We start from the raw sequence: 17,827 nt of genomic DNA, 5'->3' as shown, positions 1-17,827 counted from the left end.
GATGGTGATTACCACCATCAAATGAATTCTAAAATGTTTGAAGAATGGTTCAAGTATCAACTTCTTCCAAATATACCGCCATCGTCTATCCTTGTTTTGGATAACGCCTCATATCATTCCGTGCAATTGACAAACCTCCGACAATGGCAGACAAAAAGACGTTATGAAGGAGTGGCTAAAGAATAAGGGTGCAAATCAAGTGATAATTTGAACAAGTGTGAATTACTGGAAATGGTCAAATCACTGTCGTATGGAATCAGAAATGATTATGTTATAGACAGAATGGCACGAGACAATGGACATCAAGTGGTTAGGTTACCTCCATATCACTGTGAATACAATCCCATTGAACTGATTTGGGCCCAAGTAAAAGACCTATGTGGCAAAAGAAACAATTTTAAAATGGCTGATCTTAAACCTCTCGTCAAAGAAGCAATTCAGTCAGTGACAGCTGAAAACTGGGCAAATGCAGTTAAACATTCGAAAAATTTGCAAATAGCGATGCTGCAAAAGATATCTGTATCGATAAATATATTGACTCGTTCGTTATTGAACTAAGGTCATCTGACGACGAAGATTCTTCGTAATGTACATTTTGTATATAATCATATTATTGCAATTCCTGTGGTAATTACTGTAAATAAATTATTTCTCTCCCAATGATGAGTTTATGTGCAACAACCTTATAAAAAGTAAAAATTGTTACATGCATTAGATTTGTGAGTTATAATCAATCTTTTTTTTTTTTACACTATGTTTTCATTTCTGTATGTCATATATTTTTCTGAAGAAAATGTCATAAGAAATGATGCATAGTAATGGCCGATTTTTTTTTTACTTTAAATGCAAAACAGTTTTAGATAAAATGCCATGTATTTTATGCAAAACTTGAAAGGTATACATTATAAAAACATAAGAGAATATTACAGCCCTAAAAGTTATAACCAAATAGAATGGAGATCAATGAAATTGTAGTCAAGAGAGAATAAGGCAGAATACTGTGTGGTTTTAAAGATAAAATATACTATGAAAAATGAAACTAAAGTAAATCATAACTTGATGAATGAAGATTAGGGGAAACTTAAAATACGGGGCAATGAAATGCAAAATGTTACAAACTTGTTTAGGAAATGGATAGTATGGCAGATGGAAAAGTTAAATAATAAAAAAAAAAATAAATATAAGGTACTCTACTGACGAGATTATATGAAAATGTCATAAGACAATAAATGGTAATTACAGATTTTTATTACTTTTAATGAAAAAGATCATCAAATAAGATATGTAATGTCGCCAAATTTACAGGTAAAAGTCATAGCAAATATAACAATAAATAAAGTCTCCAAAGTAATAACCAAATGGAATGGGATGGAGTTAACGGTTAGGATTTATACGGTCACTTCCATTGAGTACTGTCCCAAATATTGCCCTACTGGGAGATGGCTGAAGACTTAAGAAGGGGACGATTTAAAGGTTAAGAGAGAAGTGGCAGCAGCGCTTTTCTCAAGGAGGTAAACAATCTATCAGTTTAGATCTGTCGAACTATAGTCCTTTACTTAGCAGACTGAAGAAATATAAAAGTATGTTTACAAAGAAAGCTCATATAAATTTCAGATGGGGATTATAAAGGAAACACATGTACCTGGAATCCAACACAATTGAAGAATTAGTAGAACTGCCAAAACAGGATTAAATATTTAAGAGGTTATTACAAAGGACTAGGATCAACCGTTCAAGAGCAGGGACAGGACAATTAAAAGATTATACAGGGTCGTGACTGACCACCAAAAAATTTTTAGTACAACACAATAATTCTCTTTTTTTTTTTTTTGTAAACAACTTTTTGCAAGATGAACATTTTTACAAATAAAAAAATTATATTAAACATACGGATATACAGAAAATATATATCAAGTAGCTACCTTGTAGTTAAGTCAGTGATTTTATCTTTTAGGTCATTCCTGAACATTTTTCTAATACAGGGGTCCAAATAATACATGCCAGGGCCAAGATTAAAATTACAACTGGAAGTAAGCTGGATAACAGCAGACTCCAATAGATTTCTTGAAGAGGAATCTTTCGATCTGGCAATCACTGAACTTTCAGTCCAATTTATCCTGTGAGAGTTTTCACTTAAATGAATGAATATAGCATTGGATGCTTGTCCAGTTTTGACTGAATACTTATGTTGCTTAATACGTACATCTAAATCTTTGCTAGATTGGCCAATATAAAAGGAGGGACAATCCAAACATGGAATTTTATATATTATGCTGTTGTTTTCTTTTAGGGCTATTTTTATTAACATTCTTTTGAGTGTGTTATTATAAGAAAAACAAGGTTTACATTAAAAGGTTTTAACAATGATTTTATGTTTTCAAAACCACTAAAATAAGGCAAGCTAAGAATGTTCTTAGGGGTTTCTTTCTTCATGTTACTTTCACTATAAAACTTTTTGTGGGCTTTGTTATAACAAATATCTAGTATATGTGAAGGATAACATAAATCTTATGTATTCAATTTCTTGATCCAAATACTGGGGATTGACAATGCGCAAGGCTCGTAAAAACATAGGGGAAAAAATTGATATTTTGATGTTGAGGTGATGGCCTGAATAAAAATGGACATAAGTTAAGTTGTTGGTTGGTTTCCTATAAATACTGAATTTACATTGAAATGGTTCTCTATGTATTAAAACATCTAAGAAAGGGAGGCAATTGTCTTTTTCTATTTCTAACATAAACTTAATGGATGGTACCTGGTTATTCAAATTAGAGAGTAAATCATTTACATCAATACCAGCAGGCAAAACAGCTAAAATATCGTCAACATACCTATACCACTTTAAAGGAGTATAAATGATATTAGGTATATATCGTTTTTCAAAGAATTCCATGTAAAAGTTTGAGAGTGGGGATAAAGGGTTGCCCATTGCCATACCAAATATTTGTTGGTAAAATGCACCATTGAATATAAACTTACAATCACAAATGCACAACCTAGTGAGAGAAATGATATGACTTAAGGGTAGAGGTAATTCGTGATGGATTAATTCATTACTAAGATACTCTAAAATGGAATCTATAGGGACTTTAGTAAAAAAGAACAAACATCAAAACTAACGAATCTATCAGTGGGGCAAAAAGTGATTTTGTTTATCAACTAAATCTAGACTATTATATACGTGAGAATCTGAGATAGTTCCAAGTAACGGAGACAAGAGTTTGGTAATTTATTTCGAAAGTTTATATGATATTGAGCCAACAGTACTGATAATAGGCTGCATAGGATTGTTTTCTTTGTGTGTTTTTACTAATCCGTACAAGTAAGGTAACGAGGGAAATTTTACCGACAACTGACCTATTAGTTCTTTTTTATCTTCAAGGATTTTTTTCACTGTGCTGTTGAAACTTTTTATGACTTGATCAAGGGGATTGTTTTGTTAGTTTTTTGTATGTCGTATCATCATCCAGTGGGGCTTGCATACATGATATGTAGTCAACTTTATCTAAAATTACAATACTATTCGATTTATCAGTTTTTGTGATGTGGATTGTATTGTCTTTTTAAGGTCGGTCAAGCTTTTCTTATACCGAGCAGGGAAATTGCTTTCATGCCTAACATTCGCAGCTCCATAAATGATACCTTTATCTATATCAATAATTTCAAATAATATAACACTGTTAGGCATACAAAGAAGGATAAACCATATCCGAAAGCACTTATTTGTTTACTTGATAAATTTATAACACAGTCATTGCACTATTAGTCCAGTCACTCCTATCAATAAGATTTTTTAGTTTTCTGTCGAGGAAACGGAAACACTGGAGTTCTGCAAGGCCTTTCGACACTAGTCCTTTACTTAGATGCCCTAACAAGAAAACTCGACAGAAAACTAAAAAATCTTATTGATAGGAGTATTTGGAATAAAGAATGGGACTTGAAATCTGTGGCTTGACATCGGACCAGAAATGTTTTTTCCTTTGGGGTGTTGGGATTAAAAAGTGAGAGCTTAAGCCTTTTTCATCACCTGTCAATTTCTTTGTAAAGCTCCTTGAGGACAAAACAAGCAACTACGCTAACAAAAAACAGGTTTTGACCTAGGAAAACCCTATTTTTGGTAGTTGCTATTGAGTCCTCAAAACCCTCCCACTTCCCTGACAAAAAGGCATGGGATTTGGCCAAGGGATCATCCTGCATTGACCAACAGAGAGTAATGGCTCCTTGGTCTTTAACAGTCTGGTTGTAAACAAGAGGGAGGATGCACATGTGTAATAGTCATTTCTCTTTCTTGCAGGTTCTTTTGACGTTGGAAAACTGGGTTCAGCTTCGCTGAAGATAGGGAAAGTGCCCTCTTATCTTTGAGTCCATTATATACTCCATCACGTATTATATTGTTAATCATTATGACACAATACCTGGCCAAAAATACCAACTAGAAGAGAATTCTTTGATATTAGTTTGGTTACCATGAAGCTCTGGTAGACCATGGAAGGTAACTCCTTGAGGACTTAAGAGCGACTACCAAAAATAGGTTTTTCCTATGTCAAAAGAACCTGCAAGAAAGAGAAATGACTATGTAATTACCAAGTAATTACATAGCTGAATCCCACATTGACAGAAGGTGGGATGCAGAGACATAATTCCAGTAGGCCGATGCAGAATGGAAGTAAGGGGCATATGTGCCTGAAAGCTAAAGAAGTAGAGGTTACTCTGATGTCCTTAGCTTCACTAAAAGAAGGCAAAGTTGTTCTCCTGAATCTGAGGGTGTTTCGGAAATAAAATCTTTTTAGGACAAAGGACACTGCGATCTTTGTCCGACGGTGAAGGGGTTTTTGACCAAACATCAAAGGATAAGAAGACCCTTTTGATTATCAAGTCCTGCTCAGGTAAATACCTAAAAACTCCGATTGGACTCTCTTTCTCTCAGAGTTGGTGAGTGCTCCTGGGTGCTTGGAGCATGCACTGGCACTAGGCTGTAGCTGGTGTCAAGCGAGCTGGACACCAGGCGAGTTAGGAATTTGGGAGCTGGATGGAGTTCCTGGAAGCCAAGGACGTCTGTTAAGCTCTAAGGGAGAAAGAATGGATCCAGGTCTTGGATGGATCCTTGTTCTTGGCTAAAATCAAAGGAAAATTGAGGAAAACGCATATCTTGCTTCATAGCTGGGCGTGAAAAGGGCCTGAGAGGTCGTTGAGAAGAAGATGAAAGATCCAGGCCCGTGTGCTTAACCGGAGATAAGCATAGATCAGTACCTCTTCACGGAAAGCGAAAGATCCTAGATTTCTCACTAAACAAAGAAATAATCTGCAGCAGGGTCACAGATGTCTTAAAAGAAGAGACGAAGAGTCCAAGACACCAGCTTTGAAAGACGACCACTAAGTCTGGGAAACAGAGGAAGAGGGTGACTTCTGAATCTTGTAATAACCTCTGCAACATGTCTTGAAGACTCTTTGGAAGACAATCCTCCAGACAGTCCAGTGCCTGTCTAGGCAAGAGCGGACCACCCTTGGTAGTACAGTAAAGCCCTGTATTCTAGGGGGATGTGTACCACACGCCCCGCAAATAGCTAAAATCCGCGAATACTTAAAACCCTCTAAAAACACCACTTAGAACTGCCTATTTTGATAGTTCAAACACAAAAAACCCTCTAAAAATACTTATACCTGAGTATTTCAATGGTTTTATCATAAGTGCATTTAGTCATGAAAATGATATGAAAATACAGTAATTAGTGAATATTTCTCAGTGAAAAATACTGTGAATGGGCGAATTTTCCATGAGTAATGTGTGTATGTTCCATAGAGAAATCTGTGAATCGTGAGAACACGAATGCAGGGGGTTTACTGTATCTCTGAAGCTAGGTTGTCTGAGAAGACACGGCTTGGGGGAAAGACCTTGTGGAGTCCACCAACAACCGCAGCAGGTTCACATTACATGTGCCAGAACAGGCTAAGAGTGTAACTGGAAACTGAGCCTCAGACTGTCTAGAGCTTCCTTGATCATGTTGCAGGTTCCTTGAAGAGGCAAACAGGTCCAAGGTTGACTTGCTTCATACAATAATTAGATCCCAACAACTCGGGATCAAAAGGCCATGACGGGAAGGACAAGCTTCTGACGGCCCAGTACATCCTTTGAATCTTAGTGCCCTGAATAAATCAAGTAACTAGAAGACTTGATTGATCTGTCAACAGAGGAAGAACTGGATCTAGCTTCCCTGCTTAAGTATGTGTTAGGACTGAGGTCCTATTCAAATAGACTACCATAGTCTAGATGTGAGCTAGGGTCGAGCAGTACTGGAGCTGTAAGAGAAACGCTTTAGTTCTCCAAAGTATAAGTGAAGGTTCCATTCTTCTTGGGGACTGAGTCCTATACATATTCCTGGTTCCTCAAGTGGACCCTTTCAACCTAGATCTGAGGTGCTGAGAAGAAGACCAAAACTAAGCTCAGCAGAAGAAGGAATTCCCTTGCACTAGTCATGTTCGGACAGCCACCACTGAAGGTCTGACTAAAGAAACCTGGGCCAAGATACAACATGGAGGTGTCTGACTGTGTTTCCCTGTCCTGGTAAAGGATACTGTCAAGAACCTTCGAGGCCATTTTCTTTGAAGGTAATGAAGAAGTCAGTTGACATGTAAAGACTGAAGTTATGCCCAGACATAAGGGGAAGTCAAACACAGGAAGAGTTAGGAATCGGAAGAGGTCGAAGCACAGACTCCAGACTGGGAAGCCCTGTCCCATAAGACGGAACTAAAAAACTCCCTGGAATTCGGACGGGGATCTGGAAGAATGCTCCCTGCATATCCAAGCTCCTATCCAATTCTCCTGGAGAATGGGTGAAAGAACTGTGTGGATCGTCTCCCTCTTAACCTTCATCTACTGTCTAAGAGAGAAATGAGGAACAGTGGTCATGCAGCTCATTGTCAGAAGCCGAGTACAAGAAAGTGTCGAGCGCTCTGAAACTAGTGTTGGAACAGCGTCATTTGGGGGTGATGGCCCTTTGCAACTGCGTAAATCTCACAGTAGAAGAGAGCACCAGAGATCTTCTTCTCAAGAATGGAAAAAAAAACATAACTGTCCAAGTCTATACATGACAGGGTGCGGAAACAATCCAATACGCAGAGCCTCTGGCACTGGGTGCTCTGACACTGAACACTCAGACACTAGACTTTTGGTGGACAGTGTAACAGTCCCAACAAATGAATAAGTTGGTGCTGAATGGTCTCCAACAAAGCATACGAGTGGACGAAACCGATGTAGAAAAGCAAGAGGTGGCGTCTGTCATCCCGAGTGTGGTACTAGGTGACTGACACCTGGCTCCAAATGGACAGGAGGATGAATGGACACAGGACACAGGTGGATGCACAAACATGGGATCTTGGACACTAGGCATTGAACACTGGGCAATCAGACACTGGGTGCTCAGACAGCAGTCACTCGACCACTGTGCACTCAGACACTGGACACTCGGAGGCCACTGTTCACTCGGACACTGAACCTCAGAAGCCACTGTTCACTTGGACACTGAACCTCAGAAGCCACTGTGCACTCGGACACTGAACCTTGGGGGCCACTGAGCAATCAGACACCAGGATACAGAGGGACACTCGGACACTGGGTGCTCGGAACTTGGGTGCTCGGTACTTGGGCACTCGGAACTTGGGCGCTTGGAACTTGGGCGCTCGGAACTTGGGCGCTTGGAACTTGGTTGCTCTCAGACTCTGTCCAATTCAGAGAGCAATGACGACAACTACATGAACTGGTGCACCAAAACTGGGGGATATATCTTTTCACCAGCTCAGATAAACCCAAAAAGCATCATGGGCACCACTAGTATACACTGGGATCCGTAAACTGAAAAAACACTATCAGCGCCACTATGGTCAAGGCAAGCAAATCTTTATGGATGCCTTTTCAATGGCTGTCTGTTGAGACCTGTGGACAACAGGTTCAACTGAGGGGTAACTATCCGGAACAAAACCTTCGGACTTCCATGGACCAACGGTGTGCCTCCTCCCAAGTTAAGGGAAGTCTGACAGGGACTGGGTTTAGGAGATCCGATAGGGCCGGATAGATAACTCCACTACACATCCATCAAGAATCCTTTCCAGTGGCTGTCTGCCGATACCTGTGACCACAACAGGCTCGACTGAGGGGGCGACTACCTTTGTGGACGCCCCCGACTTCCCTTGGACTTCCAGTTTGTCTCCTCCCGGGAATTGTGGAGTGTGAGACAGGGACTTCTGTCTAGAAGCATCGGGGGACGAGTAGACACCTCCTCCACAGCACTACACTTTACTATAACAAGGTTAACATCTGTTAACCAAGACACAAGACTGGCAAAGGTATGGAAAGTAAGCAAGGGAGCCAGGTAAGGGAGCAAGTGGCAAAAGGATAATGGAAGGAAAGAATTGGCACCAGGGTGCCAGCGCTGGTACTGAGCGCATACAAGAGGCACCCTCTTGTATGCGCTCAGAGATTGGTGCCAGCAAGCTAGTAGTTTCATAGCGTGAGGCTGTCAAGAACATCTACTCGTAGCAGCTAACAAAACACCCAATTCTCTCATTACTTTCTGCCGTAACACTTCCAGTTCTCCAAAGGAAGATGTGAAGGTTATGCCAAAAATTTATTTACCGGAGGCTTACAGGAAGCATGGGTCAGGCAAATAAATCATAACTGCCAAAGTTACAGGCATAATGAATGACAAAATAATCAAGAATTACTTTCAAGGCAATTATCAGTGGCTTGCATGAAGCCTATGGCCGATGAACAAATCATAAATTGCCAACTTTATGGACAAATGAAAAGACAATAATGGAATGTTGTAACATCTGAAAATTACTTTAAGGCAAAACCATTATTGGCATCTCGCCAGTAGCCTATGGTCGGAAAACAATTCATGATTTGCAAAAGTTAGTGCCTAATGAAAAGGCGCAACATACACCAATTACTTTATAACAGAATGTCGTAAGCATCTGAGAATTACATTTAAGGCAAAACTATTATCGATGGCTTGCTAGTAGTTTAAGGCCATAAAACAATTCATCATAAATTACAAAGGTTATGGCCTAATGAAAAGGCCTACCACAGACCAATTACTTTTATAATGGAGTGTCGCAACACTCAAGAATTAATTTTAAAACAAAACCATTATCGGTGGCTCGCTAGTGGTTTATAGCCAGAAAACAATTCATAAATTGCCAGAGTTATGGCCTAATGAAAAGGCATGACATACAACAATTTACTTTTATAATGGAATGTAGTAACATCCGAGAATTACTTTTAAGGCAAAACTATCATTGGTGCCACCAGAAGCCTACCAGGTAAACAAGCCATAAATACAAATGGCGTTATTTACCAGTGACTCGATGACTCTGAATCAAAGTAAAAAAAAATAAGAAAAACTCATCCTGAAACATTTCAGCTTGAAGGCTACAATATATGCACTGAGATGGTTGATTTAAAAAATCTTCAATTTTAATCTGGTAAAATAACCAGATAATGAATAAAGCTGCCACCAGACCAGGTGTTGCCACCATGGACAGCAGGAAATGAATGAGGATTGTCTGCTAAGTCATTCCAGTACAGTATTCTGTTAACCCTTAAACGCCTGTTGGACGCTTTAAACGTCGTCCAAAATTGTCTGTCGAATGCCGAGTGGACGTTGCAAACGTCGACTGAAAATGCTTTTTTTAAATATTCACGGAAAAATAATTGTAGGCCTAGTTTGCGGAAGATTTCAAATCCCGCACCTCGGCGGATGCTGGGAGTTCACGGATCCAGCTGTTGTTTTGTTTCTGAGCGTCACCCAGACACGCATGCGCGAATTTCCCCCATCTCGCATCAGAGAGCATCAGAGCAGCACCTTGCGGGAGCGATATTTTTGACGCAGACATGTTTTGTTGAACTTTTTGCGAGTGTTAGCGTATTTGTGCTGCAACAGAACGTTTGCAGAGATGTCACAAAGGCGTCAGGACTGTGAAAGGCGTATACTGCCTGTCGGAGGTGAGCGTGTGAGGTGAGTTTTAGACTGGGATGCTGGAGAAGGACCCAGTATCCAAAGTGAATTTTAACATTCAGTCAACTTTGACTCGACCGAAATGATCAAAAACGCATCCATAAGCCATAATTATTACATTCGAGTAACAATCAATCATTTACCTTCATTTTGCAACAAACAGAAAGTCTCTAGAACAATATTTAGATTTTTGGTGAATTTTTGAAAAAAAAAATTTCCTCCGCTCCGCACACGCGAACTCTGCTGAAAATCCTGTCATTTCTTGCGTCAGCTTGCCGTAATTTTTTCGCTGTTTCATATTATTTGTTACATAAAGTGTTATACATCAAAATGTGCGCAATTTCATGTAGAATACAACAAAAATATATCATTCCTTTAGCTCTTCACAGTGTTTTAATATTTACATCGAAATCATGATAACTGACAAAATTTTAACATCCGGTCAACTTTGATTCGACCAAATGATCAAAACGCATCCGTAGTTTTATAATTATTACATTCCAGTAATAATCAATCATTTACCTTCATTTTGCAACAAACGGAAAGTCTCTAGCACAATATTTAGATTTTTGGTGAATTTAAAAAAAAAAAAAAAAAAAAATTCTTTAGCTCCGCTCGACACTCCACTGAAAATCCTGTCATTTCTTGCATCAGCTTGCCGTAATTTTTTCGCCATTTTCATATTATTCGTTACATAAAGTGTTATACATCAAAATGTGCGCAATTTCATGTAGAATACAACAAAAAATATCATTCCTTTAGCTCTTCACAGTTTTTTAATATTTACATCGAAATCACGATAACTGACAAAATTTTTACATTCGGTCAACTTTGATTCGACCGAAATGATCAAAAACGCATCCGTAAGCCATAATTATTACATTCGAGTAACAATCAATCATTTACCTTCATTTTGCAACAAACGGAAAGTCTCTAGCACATTATTTAGATTTTTGGTGAATTTTTGAAAAAAAATTTTCCTTAACTCTGCATACTCCGCTGAAAATCCTGTCATTTCTTGCGTCAGCTTGCTGTAATTTTTTCGCCATTTCATATTATTCGTTACATAAAGTGTTACACATCAAAATGTGCGAAATTTCATGCAGAATACAACAAAAAATATGTCATTCCTTTAGCTCTTCACAGTTTTTTAATATTTTCGCCGAAATCAAGATAACTGACAAAATTTTAACATTCGGTCAACTTTGACTCGACCGAAATGATCGAAAAACGCATCCGTAAGCCATAATTATTACATTCGAGTAACAATCAATCATTTACCTTCATTTTGCAACAAATGGAAAGTCTCTAGCACAATATGTAGATTTTTGGTGAATTTTTGAAAAAAAAATTTTCCTTCGCTGAAAATCCTGTCATTTCTTGCTGTAATTTTTTCGCCATTTCATATTATTCGTTACATAATGTGTTATACATCAAAATGTGCGCAATTTCATGTAGAATACAACAATAAATATATCATTCCTTTAGCTCTTCACAGTTTTTTTATATTTACATCGAAATAACAATAAATAGAAAAAAATCAACCTTCGGTCAACTTTAACTCGATCGAAATGGTTCAAAAATGCAATTGTAAGCTAAAAAACTTACAGCCTAGTAATATTCAATCAATTTCCTTCATTTTGGCACAATTGGAAAGTCTCTAGCACAATATTTTGATTTTTGGTGAATTTTTGAAAAACTTTTTTTACGTCCGCTGCATTTAATTCATGCATCATTTTGTGATAATATTTTCTCTGTGTTGCTTTAAACGTTTTACAATCTGTTATATACCAAAATCATCGCAATTTAGTGTACAATATAACTAAAAAAAATTAACTCATTAGCTTCAACCGTTTTTTCCTTACAGCGATTTGTATACAATTATATACGAGTTTTTTTTCGCTGTCATATATTCCAATATTTATATATGATAATGATATTTTTTTTTTTCTGATGGTTGCATACTAAACTTAAGGCAATGAGAAAAAAGGAGCCAAAAATGAACTCCTAATCTTGAAAACTAAGCGCTGTGATTTTTGAAAAAAACTTTTTTTCTGCTTCGGCGCTACCTCTCGGAGGCCGCCGGCATACGGGAGACGTTTTTGAAAATAGGGCTTCGGCGTTAAAGGGTTAATGGGATGGGCTGATCACCTACACAAATTTTGAATCTAAGCTGCCATTCAAATGGAAACTATAGCTATGTAATTACTTGGTAAGTTATATAAAAAAGGCAATGTACAAGGCAACATATTCTTACAACAAATATAGTAACAATTTACAGTAATCTTCCTATAAGCTACATAAAGAGTAAAAAACTTTACCTGATGGTCCTATAGAAATAGGAAACATGAGATTGAATTCCACAGCATCTGTTAAGTTATTGCCAGTTGAGGGAGACTTTAGGTCATATGCTTTTACAATGTCATCCATTTCTTTCTATAAGAAAAATATAAAAAAAGGGTCAAAACATTCATTGCTCAGTAATCCATTCAAATTAAACTAAAAACCAAAAGCTATTATTCTTATTAGTAATAAGTAAAGCCTAGAAGAAAAATATTGTACAGTTTCTGCTGTTTGACAGCAATGATTTTCTTTTTTATATTCTAACTGCCAGAGAAAAAGACAATTATTTCATGAGTGGCACTGGAATGTAAAGTAAGCCATTATTAAATTGTCCAGCCAGACCAGAAAATTAAATTTCTCATCTCTCACAAGGCCAGCCTGAGGGGTTTGTCCTTGACTTGAAATTCAAGCTTCCAAAGAATGTTGTTTCAACCTCCCACCACAGACCCCAAACTGCAGCAGTAACTGATCATGATACAGAGCCAGTGATTTTTCATTGCCTTGTATGCAAATGATAGCACTAGAAATATCCTGTTTCACAGACAGATGCCTAAAACAAAATCCTACTGGGTTAAGCCTGTGGGCCATGGGCCTATGTGAACTAAGGCAGCCTAGCTTGTCCAATGTGTGAATCAGCCCATTACACCTATTACTTCACCCCACCATGGTGAAAGATTGGGAAACGAGGGTTGGTCATGGCAGATAAAATTCACTCTAAAATCGCAGGTTCGTATCATGAAAAAATAAAATTTTTTTTAAAATTTATTTGTTCCAATGGGAATACAAACCTACACTTTCATAAAAGGACAGTGACTCTTAAAAGGGAGAGCTGGATCTATTCCAGCTACCCCTGGTGTGCTTGCTCCACATAGTTGGGGTGTCCTGCACATAACTCTCTGCCCTTAGATTGCTACTGCCACAGGCCTATTATCTACTCTAGGTGCTCTGCTGAGTATCTGTATCCATCTCAGGTGGAGCTCTCCTCTCCAAGGGAGCTCAACAGTGCCCACAGTGAAGGTGTCCAAGGATTTATGCACTAGGTCCCTCAGGTAGAATGATATGAACATGGATTGCCGCTACCACATGCTCACCTTCAGTACTTGTAGGAGGGAGTGATTCTTCTCACATGCAAAAGATGGTCCTATCCCCCTAATGTCATGGACCTTCACTCTCAGGGGCCTCTCTTCCACCTGCCTTGGAGTCATATGCCCTTGTTATGACCTCTCTCAGCCAGAATGAGATGGCATTCTTTAAAACTTCCTTCTTTGTCTTGCCTGTACTGATGAAGTTTCTCTTACATTCAGGCCTGAGGGAGGCTATTCTCTTCTGATATTTCTCCGGGCTCTAACTAGGCACAACAGAATCTCCTCTTTATCTTCCCCGATGAAATCCTTTAGGGAGGGGATTGACAGCTGTTCCAACATCAGGCTCAGGACAGAGGGATTCTGAGCCTTGGCCTTGAACTCTGGAATGAATTCCAAGGACAAGGGGGGCCAGCACACTGGGTGGGAGACATTGTAGGAGAGCCCACATAGCTCTCCGACTCTGCTGACAGAGGCAAGGGCCAAAAGAACAACATCTTCAGAGTCAGGTCACTGTCTGATGCCTTCTGTAAGGGCTTGTGTAAGGCTTATTGCTTGTTTTGTTTATGGAACGATTGTTTCCTTGTTGAGAGTGCACTCCTCACCCGGTGATGCTTGTTTTCTTTTGTGTGTTAGAGTTTGCGTCTGTTGCTTTCGTCGGCAGAACGTCAGTCATGTTTGGGTAATCACTGAGTCAGGGTCCAGACAGCATAGCAGCATGGATGTGTTTAACAGCAGGTAGTTGTTACCTGTTGGCCTCTACAGTATTCAAGGATGTGAACTTTGTTCAAGTTCGAGGATGAGTTGATGACTAACCCTAGTCATCAGTGGAGAGGAGGCATTCCTCTGAGACAGCAGTTTGGCTGTCGCATCGACTCTGCTGTGAACATCTGTGTTTCATGGAGATGTTCCTGTTTGCCATCATGGGGCGGTTTTGATGACTTCACGGCGGTAGTTTGATGGTCATCCTCGATGACCTTTGATGGTCATCCTCTGTGACCCTTGCTAGTGGTCTTGACATCTCTGGGTAGATGTTCAGTTTTGCACTGTAGGTGGATTGTGAATTATCATTACAGATATTTATGAATTATGAGTGAATTGGTATTCATGATAATTTGGTTTATTGTTATTTGTGCTGCTTTATTGATTTTTCAGATACTTGTATATTATATTACTATGGTTAGTTGGTTATACCATGGATTGTCTGATATTATTATTTATGCTGTCTGTATTGCTTATTGTTTGATGTAGCTTAAATGTTGTTCTCTTTTATAGGATGTTTGTTACTTTTTGTTGTTATGGTAATGTTTATTTAAAGTAACTGTAATTTTGCTACATCTATGGTATTTTTTTTTACTGACTCATGGATTATGTATGTTTGATGTGATTTACTTAATTACTTTTGACCAAACTTGACTCATTTGTAAATATGTACATTACTTAATGTTAATGAACTAGTTTTAAGGTTATTTTGCTGGTTTTGTTGTTCCCCTTTCCCCGTTGTTGTCTCGGCTTCTGCCAGTCTTTCCAGTCCATTTCTTTGTAATTGATGATGGAATCTAATGAACCGAGGTTTGGTTCATGACACTTGTAGAGCACGCCACATTAGCTAGTGAACACCTTCGTCACATTCCACTCTGGTATGCCAACCTCCCTCAAAGGGCACTTCTCACAACCATGGATGATGGCTGAAAGTTCCACAATAATGACCCTTGGTTGGATCACCTGAGCGAGGGCTGCCCTGTACCTCTTGATGGCTGTCACCAAAAGGGCCTTCTTGTGCTTGAGGTCTTGAGAGGATTCTGGCCCCTTTGACAGCACCAACCACTGAAATGGGTCTACTTTCCCTGGTAGACCTCTGGAGGAAGGCCTGAGGGTGTTCATGATGGCTGCTGCAGCACCTTTCAAAAAGCCTTTCTTTCTGAAGAGTTGCTGGATAGCCTCCAGCCATGAAGTCAGAGGGAGGCCATGACTTGATGGTGCCTTCGGTTGTGCTCCTGATCACAAGGGCAGGCATCTGAGGCAGCTCCTCAGGATGCCAATCAGTAGGTGTAGGCGCCAGAGGGGTGCAGCTAAGGTCAACTGGAGACCCTGGGATGGACAAAGCTTGTTCAGGACTCTTCTAAGTTGGCAGAACAGGGCGAATTCCCAAACGTCCATGTTGCCCCAAGGATGTTGGAAGGTGTCCTGCATCACTGGTCTCCAATCCGGTGCTGGGGAGCAGTACAGAGGCAACTTGACACTGATGGCCATTGCAAATAGGTCAGTTGCAGAGTCCTTTCACAGGTCTAGTAGTTTGTCTGCCACCTCCTCCCTGTGTTGACAATCTGGTCATTCCTGCTGAATTGATCAGTTACAACATTCTTCTTTCCCGGGATGTACCTGGCTGTCAATTCTAGGTCCTGGGTGGCTGACCACTCATGCATTCTCATTGCCAACATTTCAAAGAGCTGGAGAGATCGTGCCTCCCTGTCTGATTACATGGGCCACCACCATTGTGTTGTCATTCATCATGACAACCGAGTGGCCCACTGGGAGGTCCTGGAAGTTCAAGAATGCGAGCCAAGCTGCCCTCATTGTCATGCTCCCACGTTCCTAAAATGCACTCACCACTGGGGCCCCTAGCCCTTATGGGGGCATTTGAGAATACCAGAATCTCTGGTTCACATGTGTGTGTGTGCACCGAGGGGCACCCCTAGCATCAGGTTGGTTGGACTGACTGATTGATTGTTTAATGTTCTCCAGCATTGGGATAACTAAGGTCAGTGACAGCGATATCATATGTGAAGAATGACAAAACTTACATAATACCTATTGACACTGACTAGTTCTGTAAATTGCATGTAAATTATTTGTGACTTTAACATAGTATCCTTGCTTTGGTTTGTTTAGTCATGAAAAGCTGAATGAAGATCTTTTTTTCCTACCATGGGATTTTCTATATTTAAGTGGTACCTCAACCATGTTTTTGTCGTTCGACGGCTCATCTGTCCTTCGCTTATTAACTCATTCTCCCATACATTACGGAACATTTTTGGGTGAGTATTCAGGTGTGTGCTCGGCTCTTTCTTACTGAAAGGACAGCTCTTACCTACAGCTTTACGTTGGCAGTACCTTTGGGACAGATAGATCAGAACCTTGGAGGATTGTGTGGGATGCCTTGGTGCTTGTCGTGATCCTTCATCTACAGGATTACCTCTTCTTGGTCCCGTGCAGTAGGTTACGCCCCCATGCCTCCCGTTTTCCACTGCTTTTCCTGCCTTAACTGCTCTACCTGTGGGTGTGATACTGCGGCTCCGCACATGCCACTCCTGCTGTGCTTGTCCTCCAGTCGTGGCAACATTTGCTCTGAACTTTTCACCTATTAAGGGTATATGAATTATTCATTCTGCTTTGAGACATCACTGACACGTGTCAGTAGGCAGCTTGCCAGTGCGTTTTCTTCATGCCTCTGGACAGCCTTATTGCTGCAGTGTCTCAGTGCTCAATGTCAGCATCAATATACAGTAGTACTGTATATATATTCTTGTTTGGTATCTTCGATTATAAGTGTGAATATTAGTTTTTTTGGATACTGTATAAATTGTAAGAGTAGGTTTAAGGTTCTCATCTTTCTATTTTCTCTCTGTCATGTGCTAGAGTTAATTACACACTAGTGCTTGAGATTAATTCCACCTCTCCCTAATTTCTTTCCCTTCTACTTCATGAGCGAAAGTTAGCTAAGCAAATAAGGTAGTACTTGTGAATTTTTATTGAATGTGTTTCTACGGCCCCCCCCCCAATTATTCAGCTTATCAGGGAATGTCAGTTTAGTAAGTTTATTTTATATATTACTGTTTGGTTATTGCGTGGTATCTTTAACCCTCTTTTAGTGTTCTTATTTGTCCCCAGTTGTGCTATGTGATCCAGCCCTTTGGAATATAATCCACTGTGGCCCAGACCAGGACAGGTGAAAAGAATCTGACCTAAATAACTTACTATAAAATATTGTAAGGGTCGGAGGTGGTCATTACAACTGGAAACCCATGGTGGGAGATAATAAGTGAAGTGCAGACGAGCCATCGAATACCAAAACATGAAAATAATTTCAATAAAAAAAACAATCATGGGCAAGGTACCACTTACAGAAAAGCCCATGGAGGAAGAAAAAGATCCTAATTCAGCTTTTTGTGACTGATCAAAGCAAAGCAAAAATACATCAAGAATAATTTGCATACAATTACAGTAAACCCCCCCCAATTCGCAGGGGATACATACCACAAGCCCCCATGAATAGCTAAAACCCACGAACACTTAGAACCCTTCTAAAAACACTTACAACTGCCTATTTTGATAGTTCAAACACACAAAAAAACTAAAAATGCTTATACAGGTATTATCCTACTT

The 17,827-nt window shown here is 39.5% G+C and overlaps 1 protein-coding gene across 2 annotated transcripts in view; it reads right to left on the bottom strand.

The window, feature by feature from the left end:
* GlyRS (glycine--tRNA ligase) overlaps positions 1-17,827 on the bottom strand; it is a 615,776-nt gene that overhangs the window by 348,163 nt on the left and 249,786 nt on the right. For both annotated transcript variants that reach the window (XM_067126048.1, XM_067126050.1), the window contains exon 6: positions 12,338-12,452. In XM_067126048.1, coding sequence (XP_066982149.1) covers positions 12,338-12,452 — 115 coding nt within the window. The remainder of the gene's footprint in view (positions 1-12,337; positions 12,453-17,827) is intronic.

The sequence above is a fragment of the Macrobrachium rosenbergii genome, chromosome 23 (assembly GCF_040412425.1).
Source record: "Macrobrachium rosenbergii isolate ZJJX-2024 chromosome 23, ASM4041242v1, whole genome shotgun sequence".
Classification (NCBI taxonomy): Eukaryota; Metazoa; Arthropoda; class Malacostraca; order Decapoda; family Palaemonidae; genus Macrobrachium; species Macrobrachium rosenbergii.
This window is presented reverse-complemented; position numbering and strand designations above follow the sequence as displayed.